The sequence below is a fragment of the Trachemys scripta genome, chromosome 15 (genome assembly GCF_013100865.1).
Source record: "Trachemys scripta elegans isolate TJP31775 chromosome 15, CAS_Tse_1.0, whole genome shotgun sequence".
In the NCBI taxonomy this organism is placed as follows: domain Eukaryota; kingdom Metazoa; phylum Chordata; order Testudines; family Emydidae; genus Trachemys; species Trachemys scripta.
Window position 1 is genome coordinate 13,209,250 of NC_048312.1, and position 17,546 is coordinate 13,226,795.

Here is a 17,546-nt window from a genome sequence, read left to right on the forward strand (position 1 = left end):
CTTCTGCCCAGCTGCTGTTTCTGAGATGTTGATTGAGGCTATATGTGGTGTGCATGCAGCAGAGATAATCTTGAAAAAACACACCTCTTCTCTTCTGCTTTTCCTTGCCATTCTTTATACCCTGAGCCCTGTTTTAGTAGCAGTGAGTGATGTAGCAGGCAGGCAGAGACCTTTATTGAGCATGTGCAGAGGCCAGTGCTACATCCTGAGAGGGCTGGGTGTATCTGGCAGCAGCCTTTCCCAGCCTGCACTCCTCGGCCCCCGATGTTACCACAGACTAGACCACTTCTGGCACCCAAGCCTCTTTCTCCAGCCCTACCTCCCCGCTAGCTAGTTGGTTTTATTTTACTTGCTCTGTTGTCTCCTTGTCCATTAGTTGATGGGGGAGCTTTAAGGGGAGTAGGGGCAGAACACTGTGGTTTGCAACAAACCGCGCCGCTTTTAGTGATGCTCTTTGCTAGTCATTCTACAGCAGGAAATTGGAATTGCAATTTGACTGGACTGTATAGCAAGATACGGTTTTGCTCTTTGTTCACCTCCTGTTAATTCAATGCAGTGGGGCTTTTTGAGCATCCTTGAAGCTGAATGAAAAGATTAAGCAAATTCAGTATGTACATTGCTGAAAGATTGCATTGGGCTGCCTTTTTACCCATTGATAGCACTATACCCAAGCCAACCTATGGGAACTTCTCTCACTGCCAGTAAAGTTTTGATTTGCTTCTCCTTCCCAGACAGGTTCTAAACCTGTCATCACGTCACTGGTTCTGCATTATCACATGGCTAAGAAACATTTTCCTCAGTGGAAATGTGGAAAGAGTTAAGATCACAGATAACTGATGCTCATCTTCCTAGCCACACCAGAACTTACTTAAAAAGGCACCTGATCCATGCAGACGACTGCCTGCCTCTCATCTTGGGTGCTTTGAATGCTGAATTGCTGTTTCTTTAGTGCGAATAGTTCTAGCTACTCTGAAGGCCAAGGTCGATCAATCTTAAAAGGTCAAATGACGGAAGTGGAACACCACAAATTAGGTCATGAAGTTCTGTATCTGCCACTGAAGCACTTGGCTTTGGCCACTTTTGGAGACAGGACACCAGATGGGACTGGACCATTGGTCTGTTTAGCATCACAATTTCTATGTTCCTGAGTGAGAATGTAGAAAACAAATATTTCTTGACCTGCCAGCATGCCAGAATTCTCAGGGATGTAAAAGGCAGAAGAAGTTGTAGAGCATCTACTGGCAAGAAATACTCTATTTTTAAAGCAAAAAGTATTTTCCACATAGCAGAGTAATTAGGAAATTAAATTGTCTGAATGTTGTCGTACATGCTAAATATGCTGAATACACTGAGAGGGAAATCTGCATATGGCATATATAGTTGGAAGATAATTAGAACATTTAAAATTGATATTCAGAAACTTGAGTGTACAAAGATGCAAATATTTTAAGTATATGTTTTTTGAATTTGAATCCACATATAAAGAAAACAAATATGTTGCCAGTTTCCAACTACTTACAGTGCCAACTGGTTCAGGCATGTGCTAACTTGTAAGTCAGTTTTATTAGTGCATGTTGCTTTGCATACAAGTTTTGTGCTAAATGAAATTCTATTGCACAGGCACCATAATGAAGAGCTATTTGCCGTACCTGTCATATCCACTATTTCATGCTTACAGTTGATTGTGGTTATCTTTATTTTGTTGTTGTTCTGAAAAGCAAATGTTTCGGATAAATGTCTGAAAATGCTGTTTTAATTGAGCCATTCATTTGCAACAAATGAAGAATAAAGAATACATATTGCAAAATGCACTTAAAAAGCTGACATCTGTCTCGCTGAATGGAATTGTATAAAAAAGAAAAGGTATGAATGGCATGAAAATCTTTCCTAGCAGTGAACTGCTCATATAAGCAGAATATGAAGCCTAGATATTTTGCTTACTGAAAAGTAAATGTAGGAAGAAAACCCACAATTTTGCTTGTTCTGTGAACTTCGTGTTTTTCAGCACTACTTACCGCTGTTCTCTGAAAGTGACAGATCCATGCAATCTGCCTTGTCCTATTGTACATAGCTTCCAAACGCCTCTGGAATTGAGCAAGACCTCCATAACTTCTCACGATGTCTGTGGGGCTGCTCCTGTGTTGAGCTAATTGAATCACCGATTTTTTAGTTTGGGGGCAATCCAAAAAAAAAAAAAAATTCTGTATTTTTCAAAGCTAAGCTGACTTTTTCCCCATTTTTTTCTCCCAAAACAAAAACCAATAAATACATAAAAATCATTTTGGATCAAAAAACACCTGAAATTAAATGAAAAAACCAAACCAAAACAATTTTTCCACGGATTTCATTGTGGCGTGGGTTTTGATCCCAAATGATTGATTAGGCATTTATTTATTTATTTATTGGTTTTAATTTTTCAGGTGTTTCGCCTTTTAAAAATAAATAAATGAGACATAATTTTAAAACAAAAAGATTCCTTTTAAAATGGTTGAAATGCTCAGTTTTAACTTTTTTTGAGAGAGAAATCCATTTTTTTGGCTGAAACTATTTGGCAAATTTGACCCGAATTTGCAAACAGTTTTCATGCCCCAAAAAATGTACTTGGGGGCAAATTTACTATTTGCCATGAAAATTTTGTGCAGCTCTATGTATATGCTCAAAGTTAAGCATGTGCTTTGTAAGTGTTCGCAGAATTGGGGATAGTTAGTCTCCCTCACAGTGGTTTCTGCTTTGCAAATCAAAGAGCATTGTACTCAGACTATGTCCAATATCACAGAAAAATTAACTGGTTCAGAAAATCCCTCCAAGCTTTTTGTCCATGCTGGTATCAGCCTTTTGATTAATTTTGCTCAAAAAATCTGCCACCCATTGGGTAAATGTTCTCTCTTCTTTTCGCTAAATGTGTTGAAAGCTTGGTTGTGATTTATTCTGAGCTGCTGAAGGGAGTGGACTATGTATCTACTTGTACAATGTAGTGCATTACTTAGATTGTAAATTCTTAATGTCCAGAGCCATCTTTGTGTTTTGTGTTTGTACAGCACCTAGCGCAATGAGATCCTGGTCCAAGACTGGGGATCCTACATGCTATCGCAAACCAAATAATAAATTAATAATAATAATTAATAATATCCGGGTAATGGCGAAGTGGAACAATCATCCAAGAATGCAAACATCATAGGTTGGGATTTTCAGTGACGTTTGGCCAACTCACTCCCTTAGGAATTCCCAGGCGGAGGTCTTATGAGGATTGTGAATGGATTTGGCTTGACTTCAACTCCCTTCGCAACAGAGCACACAGATCCTGATATAGGGCTTGATCCTGAACCAATGACGTTCGGGGATTTCAGTGGCGCTGCACATGTGTTTAAAGTGTAGCATGTGTTTAAGTGCTTCACTGAACCAGACCCTAGTTTCCAAACTCAACCCCCAGTCCTGGGGTTTGGCTTTGCTGGTGATTCAAAAATAGAGCTGGTCAAAAACAGGGTGAAAATTTTTGCAAAAATAATTCTTCCCTTTTTTTTCATCTCTCCTCCCCCAGAAAAATCAAGATTTGAAATTGTTCAAGCAACTTAATTCAAAGCCAACCTCAGCCTGACCTTCTTCCCAAGCATGGTTATTCATAGGATTTCATCTGCCTCATCTGTAATCACCCTGAAAAATAGATATACAATTTTAGCACCTGAAACTAGAGTGCCGCAGCAGATGAATCCAATAGGGTTCTTAGTGTCTGAATCCCTATGACAATGAGGTTTAAAGAGAAAAATAGACTTTGAGACCTACAGTTTCGGGTGAGTAAGGTGCAGGGCAGGGAGCAGATTCTGACTCTAAGGGAATGTCTGCTCTGGAGCTGGAAAGTAAAATGTTCAGCTGTTAGACATACTCGCACTAGCTCTGATCAACTAGCATGTGGCGCAAGTACGTCTCTCTTCTCGGGCTGGAATTTACACCTTCTTCTAGCTCTAGTATAGACCTATCCTTAAAATCACAGTCTGGTTCCTGCTTCCCATTCTGTGCTGGCTTCGTCTGCCAAGGCTCCACCTACTCCCAATCCCTGCCTGCCAACTCTTATCCCAGAGGGGGAGTAGAAGCCCAGTAGCAGCTGTTCCCTTCTATGCAGACTCCAGTGCTGCAGGTTGTCTAGTGCTGAGGCATAAGGGATGTACTCCCCTGTACATGTGTAACCCACACATCTCCTTGGGTGTGGGGTTCTGTCCCATCTAGTGGCACTGAGACCACTTAAAGGGAGAGAGTTAAATGAGTCTGCTCTACAGCCTTAGCTAAGAGCCAGTTGGCTTTTAGCTCATGCACTAAGCTCCAGAGATTTCCAGTTCAGTCCCACCCGCGGATGACCAGGGTCTGTCAGCGTTACACATGCACCCGTTACAGAGCGTGAAGATGAGGTTGGAGAATCATTTGAAATCTGCAAGGTCATTTATCGGCCTTCTTCTGCCTCCTATCCTGTTCATTAGCGATGCCTACACGGACTCTCAGATGTCAAGGGCGGCCCTCCGCATGGAGTGTGGATGAGACCAAAATCTAAGGGACAGACTGGGGGACGCTTGCTCACGGTGTTGAGCAAGCACTTGCCCAGCTGACTTCAGTGGGCCTACTCTGGTGAGTAACTCCCCATCTGAGAGTAAGGGCTTCACATTCTGGCCCTATTTAAACAAACTCATTTGAAATGAATCTGGTTAGTCCAAGCTTCTTGTCTCCAGCTGAGGCCAATAACTGATGCCTCAGAAGAAAGTTTGAAAACCTTTGTAATCCATCATTTTGGCAATGCTGCTCACAGGGGATTCCTCCAGGAAGGTAATCAGCTTGGGCCTGGAATCGTGAGGTCTGAGTCTCCTTATAACACTGCCTCAAAAATCATCCCTGGCTGAACTCACTTGACTTCAGGGGTGTTATCACTAGAGAGAAGCTTGGACCATCACAGCTTCCGCTGTTCCAGAGGGCCAGCAAATGAGCCATTCCTTTTTAAAACATCCATTCTACAGGCCAAATGAATCTCTGGTGCAGCCTACTGCAGCCAGGTTAAGCAATATAAAGAAAGAGGTGTTTGGAAGTCCCTGGCTTAGAATCCAGTTGCCAGCATTCACTTGAAAGGAGGCTGTCTGCTTTTATTGATATGCAGCTGTGCTTCCATCTTCGCTGTATTGGAACTTTCCATGTAAATATGAAATGATGTGATTATAGTATTTGTATAACACAAGCTGTGGGGATAGTATTCTAGTGCCATAGTCAAGTTTAATATATTTTAGATTTGTTACAAATTGGTACACGTTACATATAATATCAGAAGGAAAAGCCTAAAGGAATTAGAATACATCTGAGGCAGGGACCCCACCGCCAACCCATTTAAAGCAGCACCAGCACTGACCAAAGTTGTAAGGTTTAATCCCTGAGGTGCTGCTAGGAGGCCTTGTGGAGGAGGACATGCTTGCAGTTAAAGCACAGAGCCTGGCACCATTGAAGTCCATTGCAAAACTTCCATAGTCTTCAATGGAGCCACTATTTCCTTCCTTGGGAAAAATAATGCATTCTGTGCTGTTGGACCCATCACTTTCCCCCTTTGTGCCTCAGTTTCCTCAGGGACAAAAGGAGGAAAACGACACCTATCCCATTAATGTTAATGAGCTCCTCACACGTGGGAAAGCGTTGGACAAATCAACATATCTAGCTGCTCCATTGCACAGAGGAAGTGCTTTTGCTGCCCCCATCACCATAGGGATGTATTATTACCCCCACTTTTCAGGAGAAACTGAGATAGAGACCTAGGGTCTGTTTTTTCAGGGTGGGTGCTGAGCACCTGCAGCTCCCATGAACTTCAGCTGGAGCTCTGGGTACTCAGCACCTCTGAAAATCAGGCCCCTCGGATATGTCCACACTGATAAACGACCCGCAGTTGGCCCACATCCGTTCACTGGGCTTGGGCTGCAGGGCTACAAAAATGCGGTGCAGAGCTCAGGGTCAGGTTGGTGCCGGGGCCCTGAGACCCCCGCGAAGGGGGAGGGTCCCTGAGCCCAAATGTCTACACTTCAATTTTATAGCCAGGCAGCCTGAGCCGAGTCAGCTGACGTGGGCCAGCCACGGGTATTTTATTGCAGTGCAGACATTCCCTGAGTGACTTCTCCAAGGTTACACGGGAAACCTGTGGCAGAGCTTGGAAATCACCCCAGCTCTCCTGAGTCATAGGCCAGTGCCTTAGCCCCAGGACCATCCTTCTTCTGCAGCATCCAAACGCTACAGGCCAGATTTTGCAAGCCTTATTCATGTTAGCGAGCGCTTATGCTGCGAGTAGGCTTCCTGATGTCAATGGGACTGCTCATATCCTCAAGGTAAGGGGGACAGAAGCTGACAGTATATTAACATCACTGGAAGCGCTAGCGTTGTGCGTCATTACTGTAGCTGCTCCAGTGTTGTCTTTTATATTGACTTTGTGTCCCTTCAAAGGATCATTTGGATCTGCCCAGAGTCATGTCAACTGCCAAGTGAAGTGACTCCTAATAAGAAGAGATTCTGAAGCTACTTAGCAGGAAATTACTGTACATGAGGTTGCTAAGCAATGTCAGAGTGTCCGCGAACACCCAAGATAATGCTTCTGCAATCTGAGAACAGGGGAGGGGCTGGAAGGGGGTTGTTTGGTGGCTTTTAAATTTTGCATGGAGTTGTGACTTCGGGATCCAAGCAAACAATATGCTTTCTATAATCATGTCAAATGCAACAATTATTGGCTTTGGGAAACGTAGCTGTCCCCAGAGAGCAGCAGAGAGGAAGAGCTGACTCAGGAGCAAGAAGGAAGGAAAGGAAATGGAGAAAAAGGACGGAGGATGAGGAGATACTGATTCCAAGAGAATAACACGAAGAAGAGAGAGAAAAATAAAAAGGCGCCGAAAGAGAGACAGTGGGGTAAAGAGAACCACAAAGTAGTAAAGAGGATTTAGGCAAGTTTCCAAATGTATAATTAGAGGGATGTGAAATGGAGACATTAGAATACAGAACAGGCTAGACCTAATGCACCATAGATTTGTCTTTATTTAGAAATCTATTGAAGCTAATGGCATTTTTGCCATTAGCTTTGAGGACTGAGGGTTGGGACTTTGTTTTAGCAAGAAAAGCCCTTGAACTTCCTAGACTCCTGGCAACCATGGGTCTGAATCCCAACACGGTCAACTGAGCCCTGCACCCTTCTGTGGGAGATATAGTGGGCTAGATCCTCAGCTGGTGTAAAACAGCATAGTTCCATTGACTTCACTGAGCAGGCCCAGTGCGTTCGGTGCAGTTCACTAGTGGGGAGGGATGCCAGCACTCCAGAGATCCAGTATATTGGCGTGGAAATTAAATACCCCATGGCATTTTTTTTTACCCCCTTGATTCCCTCTCTCCATCTCCACAGCACTGTGCTGGTCCCAGCTGCTAGCTGCTGCCCTTCTCCCCAGAAGTGGCTGCATTTCAGTGATCCCTCTATGCATTGAAGGTATCGTATTGATGTACACTATTGTTTTGTCCCAGCAGCATTCCATCCTGAACAGGCAGAATCTGGAGATCTCAGGGTGAACAGTGCCATCTATCCCTTCAAGAATAAGGCAGGTTCCCAGCTCCCAGGGAAAATGCATTGCAGAAGCTGTAAAATCCTGCCACTGTTTACTGGGACAATCCATTTGTCACAATGAAACCAAAGCCAATCTGAGATGGACTGCACGCACAGCCTCTGCTACTCGCTGGGGGTGATGCAGAGTTTAGAGGCTGGACCGAGGTGTGGTGCATGTTGAAACAGCAGCAAAGTACAGCACTCCCGTTCAGACCTAGTAACTTGTAGACTCTCTGTGTTCAGATCTAGTAAGTTGTCTCTGTGTCAGAAATTAAAAACTGACTTCATTGGTTTAGAGGGCTTGAAAGACTGGGAGCTTTGCTAGCATGATCCAGTCGGTGTATGTGATAAAGCATCTTTCATGGTATTTGATTATTATTATTGATATAGTCTAAATATTCCCATGGGAATCTGCTTTCTGCTAAGGTAGAGAGCTGGAGTCTGTGGGTCTGACGCTGAACCTATTAACATCCATGGAAAAGCTTTCAGTGACTTCAAGGGGAAGAGGAGCAGACACTTTGTTGGCCTGTTATTTAGTGCTCTTTCTTCGTCATGTCAGGTGAAATTTCACCCCCTGTGCAGAGTCTGCCCAATGCTTACACAGACTTTAAGTAGGAGAGCAGGGGCATAGGCCTTGGCAGGCCCTCGGCATGGGAGTGAATTTCAACCCACAGTTGGCTTGAACAAACTGCAGCAGAGAGCACCAAATGGGCTAGGGTGACCAGATGTCCCGATTTTATAGAGACCGTCCCGATTTTTGGGTCTTTTTCTTATATAGGCTCCTATTATCCCCCGCCCCGTCCCGATTTGTCACATTTGCATTCTGGTCACCCTAGGGCAGACAGTAGGTGGTGAGAGCCTTGGAGCCAGTGGCCTAGGAGGTAGAGAAGATGGGGGCTGTGACACTCACAAGCTCATCCCCTAACCAAGAACTGAAATGGCAACAGTGTTCCCATCAGCCAGAAATGAGGCCTGCAGCCCTGTAGAAATGCGATTGACAGGGAGAGGAGCCAAAGAGTAAGGAGATGTTGCCTGCTTAAAAGTGCTTGGGCCCTGGCCCTGGTGGTGCCTCCCTGGCTCCACGGTCTACGTCCTTGGATGAGAAATGAAAATGGACGGAAAAGTACAGGGAGGCCGCTCCAGCAGGCAGGAAACTTTCCATTTACATCAGCGGGCTTTGGCTCAGGCCGTATATTTTGGGTGCCCGATGGTTTTGTAACTGTTCCTCTCGCTAAAGAAGGGCAGACCTGGACAGGGAGGGATGTGTGCAGCCGTTAGCAGCAGTGTAGCCGTTCAGAGCACAGTCTGTGCGTTGTCAGTGCTCAGGGCCCTGCTACTGAAGAGTAGAAAAGAAAGCAGCTCCTAGTCCGAGAATGATGCTGAAAAGACCCTTTAAGAGTTTAGCCTGGAGCAAGTATCTCTTGCCCTGCAAGAATTTAAATTATTAAAATTAATTTGTACATGTGCATCAGAAACATGGAGGGTTCGTTTTGTCTAGAGAGAGAAAACAGAAGCTGTTAAATCTAAGTGAGAGGCCACCCCATGTTCTGATTTAAGTTACTCTCCCTCGGGGAGAGTCAAATCCTGTTTCTTCTTTCCTCACCTCTGCACCCCACACAGGCATATCCTCTGTAAACAGCTGGCTTTGGAAATGAACCACTGGGATGTTTGAAAGGTACTGCACAGAGCTTCCTTTTCTAGCAGGCTCTTTCCTTTGTATATTAATCTTTTCAGCTGTAGATCCCAAAGGAAAGTCAGCAACATTCTCCTTCTTTTTACAGATGGGAAACTAAGGCACAGAGCAGGGAAGTGATTTGTCCATGGTCACCCACCAGGCCAGTAGCAGAGCCAGGGCTGGAATGTGGGGTGGCCTGACTGCCAGCTCGGTACCCTCACTGCTGGATTATTCCACCTCCCAAGAAATTATACGATTGCTTTTATCTGATAGGTAACAAGGCAACTCGTTATTTACTAATAAGCACAGACTCCATGATCAGTGTAGGTGGCATAAAAATAAGACCTTGCATACCCATCACTGAACATTGTGCTATCGTGGTGTCTCTCTCTGATCAGATATAGGGATAGATACGGGTTTTATATGGTGCTTCTCTAATCCACCCCCCCTTCCTCCATGGAATCTTTGCACAATACCCAGTGGGACAAATGCCCCAAACAAACATTACTTTTCATCATTACTAGGACAGCACATTGATGCACCAACCCACATTGGGGCCCCACTGCGCTAGGTGCTGCACAAACCCCCAGGAAGACACAGCTCCTGCCCCAAAGATCTCCCAGTCTGCAGAGACAAGACAGACCAAGGAAGAAACAGGTGCATGGAGGTATGAAGAGCCTGGCCCCCAGTCCTTTGAGGCCGAGGGCAAGACAATTGCAGTGGGTCTTGGATCCCATGACTTGCCCAAGGTCACACAGGAAGCCTGTATGGGCACCAGGACCTGAACTCAGCTCTCCTCAGCCCTTAACCGCCAGCCAAGTGCAACCTGATCTTTCCCCCCAGTGCAGAGGAGTTGCTAGGGGGTGTTTCTCTTCGGGCTAAAGGCCCTGCCGGAGGGGACAGACCCTCCTGGGGAGCTGCCCCGGGGCAGCGCCTGCTCAGAGCAGGGGGAGGCGGAGAAGCTGGCCCTGCTCCCGGGCTCGGGGGCTCTCTATTGCCGCGGCTGCAACCAGGAAGCCGCTGCTGGCGGTGCAGGGTCGCAAAAGCCCCGCCGTCCCCCCGGCCTGTCCCGCGTCTCCCCCCGGGCTGCGCGGCCGCAGCGCACCCCGCGGCCGCCCGCGCGGGGTCCCCCCTCCGCCGTGCTGCTGAGCCCCGCCCCTTCCCCGGGAGCCGCTCCGCCCCTCCGCCCTGCGAGCCGGCCGGGCTGGGGCTGCGGGCAGAGGCGGCCGGGCTGCTGACGGGGGCGGCTGCGCTGCCCCGGGGAGGGAGGCGCGGAGCCGCGGGGCCCGAAGCAACTTCCCATCTCCCCGGAGCCCGGCTCCGGCTGCTGCTGCGCGGGGGAAGCGCCCGGGCTGGAGAGCGGCGGGAGCCGGGAAAGTTGGAGCCCGGGGAGGAGGCGGCTGCGCGCTCGGATGCCGCCCGCCGCCTCGGTGCCCCCGCAGATCGCCGGAGCCCGGCGTGGGCTCCTGCCCTGGCAGCGGCAGCGGGACTAGGAGGGATGCTGCTGTGGACCGTGGCCACCAGGCAGAGTGGGGTTTCCCGGGAAATGTTTCTGACCATCGCTGTCTGGCTGGCTTGGCAGGAAACCTCCGCGGCGCCGACCCCTACGGCCGAGGACCTGAACCTGGGAGTTGTAAGTTGTAGCCACCCGGGGTCCCCGTCGTTTCAGGGTGCAGCCTGGGCGTCCATCGCTCCATCCTCCCCCAAACCCGGCGCGGTCTTCACATGCTGGAAGAGGGCAGAGGCGGAATGGTCTTGCCTTGGGGCTGGGGTGGTCCGGTGAGGGTTAAACCGCCTCTTGGGGAATAGGCTGCTTATTCTCTGGAGCAACCATTGTACCATGGAGCTTAGACTCGCTTCTGGTTCCCGGGAGGATGGAGCCTGGTGCTGGGGAGGGACAGTGGTTCGCTTGGGGCTGGAGGAGCAGCGTTGCTTTTCCCCCATGGAAGGGCTCACCATGGCTGTTGGAGCTTGGGGATCGCGGTGCAGCTCGCCAAACAAGCGCCTTTGCTGCCTCTCTCCTCAGAAGCTGCAAAGGAAGCTGGATTTCTTCCCCCCCCCCCTTAAATCTGGAAGCTGAAATCAATCACCTGTTTCCAGTTTCTGTGCCCCGCAGATTTATTAGTCCATTCATATTAGTAGCCTGCAGGGAATTTTGAAAGCAACGTCTTACTAAGATTGACATTGGGCTCTCCGGTTCTTAAAGGAGAGGCTGTTCTGGCTTGGAATTAAAATATGTAAATAAACTCCAGCCACCAAATAACAATCCTGAAAATATGTATTCTGAGTAGGAAACCCTCCAGCAGGCTGAATCTCTGTGGAGACCGCTTATGCTTCTCAATGGGTCCTACTACAGATCAGATCCAAACAGAGGATTTGGTTGAAATACATGCTGGTTTTTGCCGCCACGCTTCCTGTGCTATGATCTGTCCTAGGGACTGGCTCTGTTTCAGGGTACAGCTAGGAACCCAAAGCTCTTTAGTGGCCGGCTGGGAACTGCCCCTGCTTGATCGCTGTTCTGGCACTTCCATGGCAACTTAACATTACACCCTCTAAAGAGAGAGCCAGACTTTTCTCTTGAAGAAAGAAAAGTTTATTGTGCAAGACGCTAGCCTGGGTTCTGTAAAAGAAGGCACATCTCTAAGAACGAAAAAAGCCACGCGGCTGGATTCGTTCCAGATTGGTGTTAGCAAAGTTAGGACTTAGGTCAGGATTCAGTGATAGATCCTGGAATTGGATTATACCCTCCAGCTTTAGGAAATTCAGTGACTGTCGTGTCGAGATGCTATCTCACTCCTGGGCACAGCTGCCAGGAGGGGGCGAGGGGAACCTTTCAGCATAGCAGTTCTTTCACAAGGATGGTTTAAACAAAACCGTATACCAGGAACTTCATGATCATTGTTATTTGCTGTAAAGCCAGGTGTTGTGATGGAATCACAGTCCAGGCATTACTGGTGGCTACTTCTGAGCACCTGTTTTATGATCCAGAAGGGATTTGTTCACATCAGTTCCTCGGACAAGAGCCATCCAGAAAGCATGTGTGAAAGCAAAGTGCTGCTGCACAATCATTGTGCATTAACGGTCACCTCTACCCAAGTGCTAAAGCTGAACAGAATATTTAATGTAAGTGGCAGATGGGTGGGTGCACTGCATCCCAAGAGAGCTAAATCAAACGTTCTTAAACTAGTCAACCTGATTTTTCCCCCTGCTACCGTATGTGTCACATGGAGCTCTTGTGAGCTAAACATTGTGAGAGAGAGCTGCTATGCTTAACATGGCTTAATACTTATTATGGCTGCGTTTAAACCTCTGAGGTTTACTTGTTTGCAGCTGATCTTGGATTGAAAACCAGCTACAAAGTGCATTCAAGAATTCAGATGCCTTGTGTGTAAATAGAAATTCACTCTCCTTGAATCAGTGTCTCTGACCCATTAGAATTCATTTATGATGCTGCAATCCAGTGCCTGTGACATTCAGACTGCTTCGTGGCAGTGAATTGTGGGATCCCCGCAGATACAGGATGTGCATAGATGTGATGACAGCCCCCTCAGATGGGACAAATTATTGGGTATTACGCTTTTTAAAAACAATCCTCAGTTAAGCAGGGGAACATCCACTAGATCTAAAATGGGTCTCTTTCTGACTTCTCCCCTCCAATGTGTGTGCAGCTCCCATGGCCAGTTGTGCATGTGCGGCATCACTGATGGAATTAAGCAGAAGTCTGAGTATAAAGACGGCTTTTGTTTATTCCCAGTAATCAGCAGCAAGGAGAAGACAGTTCTTCAGGGGGCTGTCAGGAAAATCCCCCTGTTTGAAGTGGACACTTTAGGAAGATTTATTTGATATCTACTCTATGCAGCAAATAAGAAATTAAGGGTCTATGAGGCATTTCGACCAAATATTTGAAAATGAGGAAACATGAAACCATGGCAATAGAAAGCACCACTAACCTTTGACAAATCCCCTCCCCCAGCAACTCTCTGCAGTAAATACAGCACTGTGTCAACAGAGGTGTTCTGTTTGAATTGATTTTTCCCTCCTCTGCAAATTGTAGCTGAAAAGGCTTTTCCAGGTGGACAAAGGCACAGAACCAAATTGTGAAGCGGAGTGGGATGTTCCAATCTAGTGCTGCTATACAGAACAGGGGCCAGATTAAACTTCAGCAAAATCAAAGAGGGCTATAATTCACAGGCAGAGCTTGCTAGAGTACTGTCCACAGCAGTATGATAGCGATTGATGTGTACCACTGGAATATCCTGCCCTATGCATGAATCTAGCTTGCTTGCTACGTATTTTTATTATTATTATTCTCTGTTAGCTAACCTCACAAAGAGAGGGAGGAAAGAATGAGGAATTGAAATTGTCCTTCAATATGAAGAGATTGTTTCTGAAGTTTGACGCTGATCATTTTGACCTGCCCCACCTTTTAAAATATAAAAAAAAAGAAGACCGTATCTGATGCAGTGTCTAAAGCACAGTTTATATGTTAATTACTCACGGCGCGGTGGTCATTTGACTTGAGATCCTCTGGCATCACACATGCAAAAACGTTACGTATGTCAGAAGTAAAGCGGGTAACAAGATTTTCTTTTACTCCGGGGGCTTAGATTCAGGCACTCAGAGAGAGATGTCTGCAGACCTTGATTCCTATGAAGGCCAACTTGGTAAACCTGTATGCTAAGGGGGTTGACCTGGAGACATATTGGAGATCCTGCTGTTTTAACAATTCGGCGCTTGCTGTTAAAAGCCAGCTTCTGGCAGCTGGGCCGTGTTATGATGTGCTGTGGATGCTGGAAAGTCGTCTCAGAAGCTGTCTGCTGGGACAATCTATGTATCAAGTTAGGGCAAAACATGAGTGCCTTTGAACTGGATTGATGTCCAAACAGAGCACGGTTTGCAATATCCAAACTGGCAGTGGGGGCTGCCGCAGCGACCGTGATGTCCCTAGGGTGTGTATGAGGGACCTGCTACAGGGCAACACATGAAACGGGAGTTCCAGCAACGCTGTTAGGTTTGCAGATGCTCCCTTCTCCCAAAATCTACAGTCGTGTCCCAAGGGGCCATCTGTTATGTCGGGTGCTCCGCTTTGCAGCTGGTTTATGTGCTGGCCTGCTCTACCTTGTCTATGGAGTTTTCTCTCTTTGCTGTACATTCAATGTCATCCTGTGTTGTTTCCAGGGAATTTGTTCCAGGGGCAGCGTAGACATTTGCATTCATTAACTGAGGCCATGGATGAACCGTCCTCCTCCTACTACTCTCCTCCCCCCATCCCCACCAAATGTTCCTTTGTTCCCATGGCAGGCAGGACTCCTGTTGCCTTTGTTCCTGCTTTCCAGCTGAAAGACACTTATGGGCATAGAGCTCTTCCAGCCAGCAGGGCTCTAATGGGCACACAGGTTTCTCTGTGGATGAGCTGAAGAATGGGTAGAGGGAAGGAGAGGGAGTTCCTACGGGGACGGGGTGAACTAGCCTTCGGTGCAGTGCATTCCTCCGGCACTGTTTTCAGAGCAAAATCTGCCTCCGAGTGCATGGGAAGAAAGGGGCTGGCTCTTTGTCTCTGAAAGGACCCGTCTGACTTCAGAGCTGCTCAGGCAGATCGCACAGCAGCAGCAATTCTATGGCTGTCACCGTCAGACATCATCCTTCCCTTCTTTTGCCAAGCATCTCTCCCCCCGCTGCCTCCCGCGGCAGATACAGGCTTTGCCATGCGGTTGCATTTAAATGCAGGTGAAAGGCGGCAGTGTCACCATGGCACATTCATTTTACGGCCCAAAGCTCGAGATGATTAGTCATTAAACAAAAAATAAAACCCAGCCCCTAGTACCGAAATAGGCTACAGTTCACGTTAGAAGAAATCAACATCCTCCTGATCTGCTGTCGCTGCTAATGGGAAAATACATGCAAGTTAGGGCTCCGTCCTGAACTGGCAAATCTTCCAGGACAAAACCTCTGGGAGAGCCAAAACAATAATGCGATCAGTCTAACAGCATATTGGGAAAGAGCTTTGCTTGGCCTCCCCTACCATTGTAAGTCCTGTTTTTCTTTGACCGGTCTTTGGGTGAGACTCTGACAGTTTGACTAGCTGTGATGATTTAGTATAACAGAAGAGGAATTTCTGAGATCAGGATAAACCCTGTATGCAGGGAATCATTCTTTTGGGAAATCTGGAGACGATCTACTGATCAGGACAAGACCTGTCCAAATAACATGATTGAGGGGGAGGCAGTATATTTATTTATTTTATATTATTATTATTTTGAGAGAGTGTGTTCCTGCTTGTTGACTGCCAGTGACAGGGTTGAGTTCTTCATATCAGCTGACATATTATTTCATTCCAGGTTCCAAGTATTTCTTCGAAGAATGTTAGGTTTCCATGTAAGAATATAGACACTGGCTACATCTTAAGGTACCTCTTGAAGCCAAGGTACAATGCAGATTACATTAGCTTGACAAAGGGTTGGCTGGGAGCTTTCCAGCAGACCGGCTCCTGTGAAAGCATTTAATCTGGTATTAACACTCTGCCTGGTTAGAACTGCTACTTCCTTTTTAAATTTGAGACCATCCGCCCTCAGATTCTGTAATGCAATTTAGTCCTGTGCTCAGTCGCTATTGTGGGCCCGGCAGTTTGAATTACTGGTGGTAGTTAAGCTAAATTACTCAATATAATGAGACTGCTTTTAGTGATGGTTTCAAGCCAGTGCGTGGAGCCGTGGTTTTGGCAGCTTTCCAGCAGTTCTGGTGAAGGGATCTTGATGGGTATTCATTAGACTTATCCATTAGCCAAAACCCCGTCTGCGTGTCTCTCTCTCTCTCTCCTTTATTTTTGGACTCGAGCATTGAATGTGAAACACCGAGGGCCAAATCTGGAGGCCGTGTGTGAAGTGGTGTAAGTGCTGCCGTGGCCAGCCGCACCTAAGGGAGTCTGGGTAGTGTGTCTGACACATGGAAGGGCTGGAGGAGACCGGCACAGTAGGAAAATCAGCCAACAGGAGGTGTAAGTTAAAATAGACCCCACCTGATTCTTCCCAGCACACAGTGCTGTTAACTTATGCTTTGCTCTGCCCCTTTGGATTGTAAATTCTACCACCGTAGGTCCACTTGTGCATGTGTAACTGACACCACCTTACACGTCGCCTCTGAATCTGTCCCCGGGCTCCTTGGAGTCACAAGGTTAAAATCCCGCCAGGGTCCAGGCAGTTTTCCCCCAGTGGAGATAATTCCATTCCTGTGTGTGTGTGCGCAGAGGAGACTTTTGGATAAGCCCTCACCAGCCAATGTCCGGCTTGCGTTGTGTGGTATGGTGTGGATAATCCCCCGTTCCTTTTAATAAGAGGTGGGCTTTGCACTGACTTCCCTGGCTAACATTTCCTTTTCTTTCTCTGCCCTGCATTACTTGGTGGCTGCATGTCTGCGGGCTTGTCCATACAAGTGTGTTCACTTTTCCTAACCGTGCTTTGGGAAACTGATGTATCCACGTCAGTTGTTATTTTATTTAGAAAGCTATCTGGCTCCTTTGTCATTCTCCCTCATTAAATTGTAATTTAATGTGGAAAGTGAGTGTGTAAAATACAGCATCTTCTGACTCAGCAGATCTCCATCCCCTATCGTCAGAGGCAGATCTTGAAGAGCCAGCACATCTGAGAGAATCCTATAACACCTTGCACATCATCTACAGTACGGATAACTCCGCTTCAGTTAATTACACCTCTGCCAACTCATTAAAGGGCATGAATTTGGCACAGGTATGACTGAGGGTGAAAATGGGATTGCATGGCTGTAACTGAAGTCCTGGTTTGGCCTGCAGGTGCGTTATTACTGGTGAGGCTACATGAGAGATTGTGCATCATCAACAAGATGCCTTCTTTATTTCCAGTCTCTTTCACATTTACAGCAGGGACTGGGGTTGTACAGCTTTCGTGGAGGGCGTAATTTGGCCTGCAAAGCCTTTATTTCTGGTGATGCTCTAGGAAATGAAAGGTACCCAGATTGACTCTCAGATTCCAGATTGACTTTACAGGGCTGGCATTAGCAAAAAAACCCTTACTTGTAAAGTAAGCACATCTGGTGCTCGAGTCACAGAGAGATGGGAAACGTGGGGCACTACGCTGCCATCTGGGTTTCAAAAGTCACTTTTTAGAGTAGAGCTGCACTTAAAAGTGAAAGATTTGGAAGATCAGAAAACAATCCAAGGTCTGGCAGTAACCGTTTTCCTGCAAATGCTTTCTTTAATCAAAATCACTTTAAATGGGTAGATTTGGGAGTTTCAGAAGCTCTTCCTGT

At 46.8% G+C, this 17,546-nt stretch overlaps 1 protein-coding gene across 1 annotated transcript in view; it reads left to right on the forward strand.

Annotated features, from left to right (window-relative positions):
• Window positions 1–10,531: 10,531 nt before the first annotated feature.
• MMP17 (matrix metallopeptidase 17) overlaps window positions 10,532–17,546 on the forward strand; it is a 116,225-nt gene continuing 109,210 nt past the window's right edge. The window contains exon 1 of the mRNA XM_034791491.1: window positions 10,532–10,899. Coding sequence (XP_034647382.1) covers window positions 10,765–10,899 — 135 coding nt within the window. The 5' untranslated portion in view covers window positions 10,532–10,764. The remainder of the gene's footprint in view (window positions 10,900–17,546) is intronic.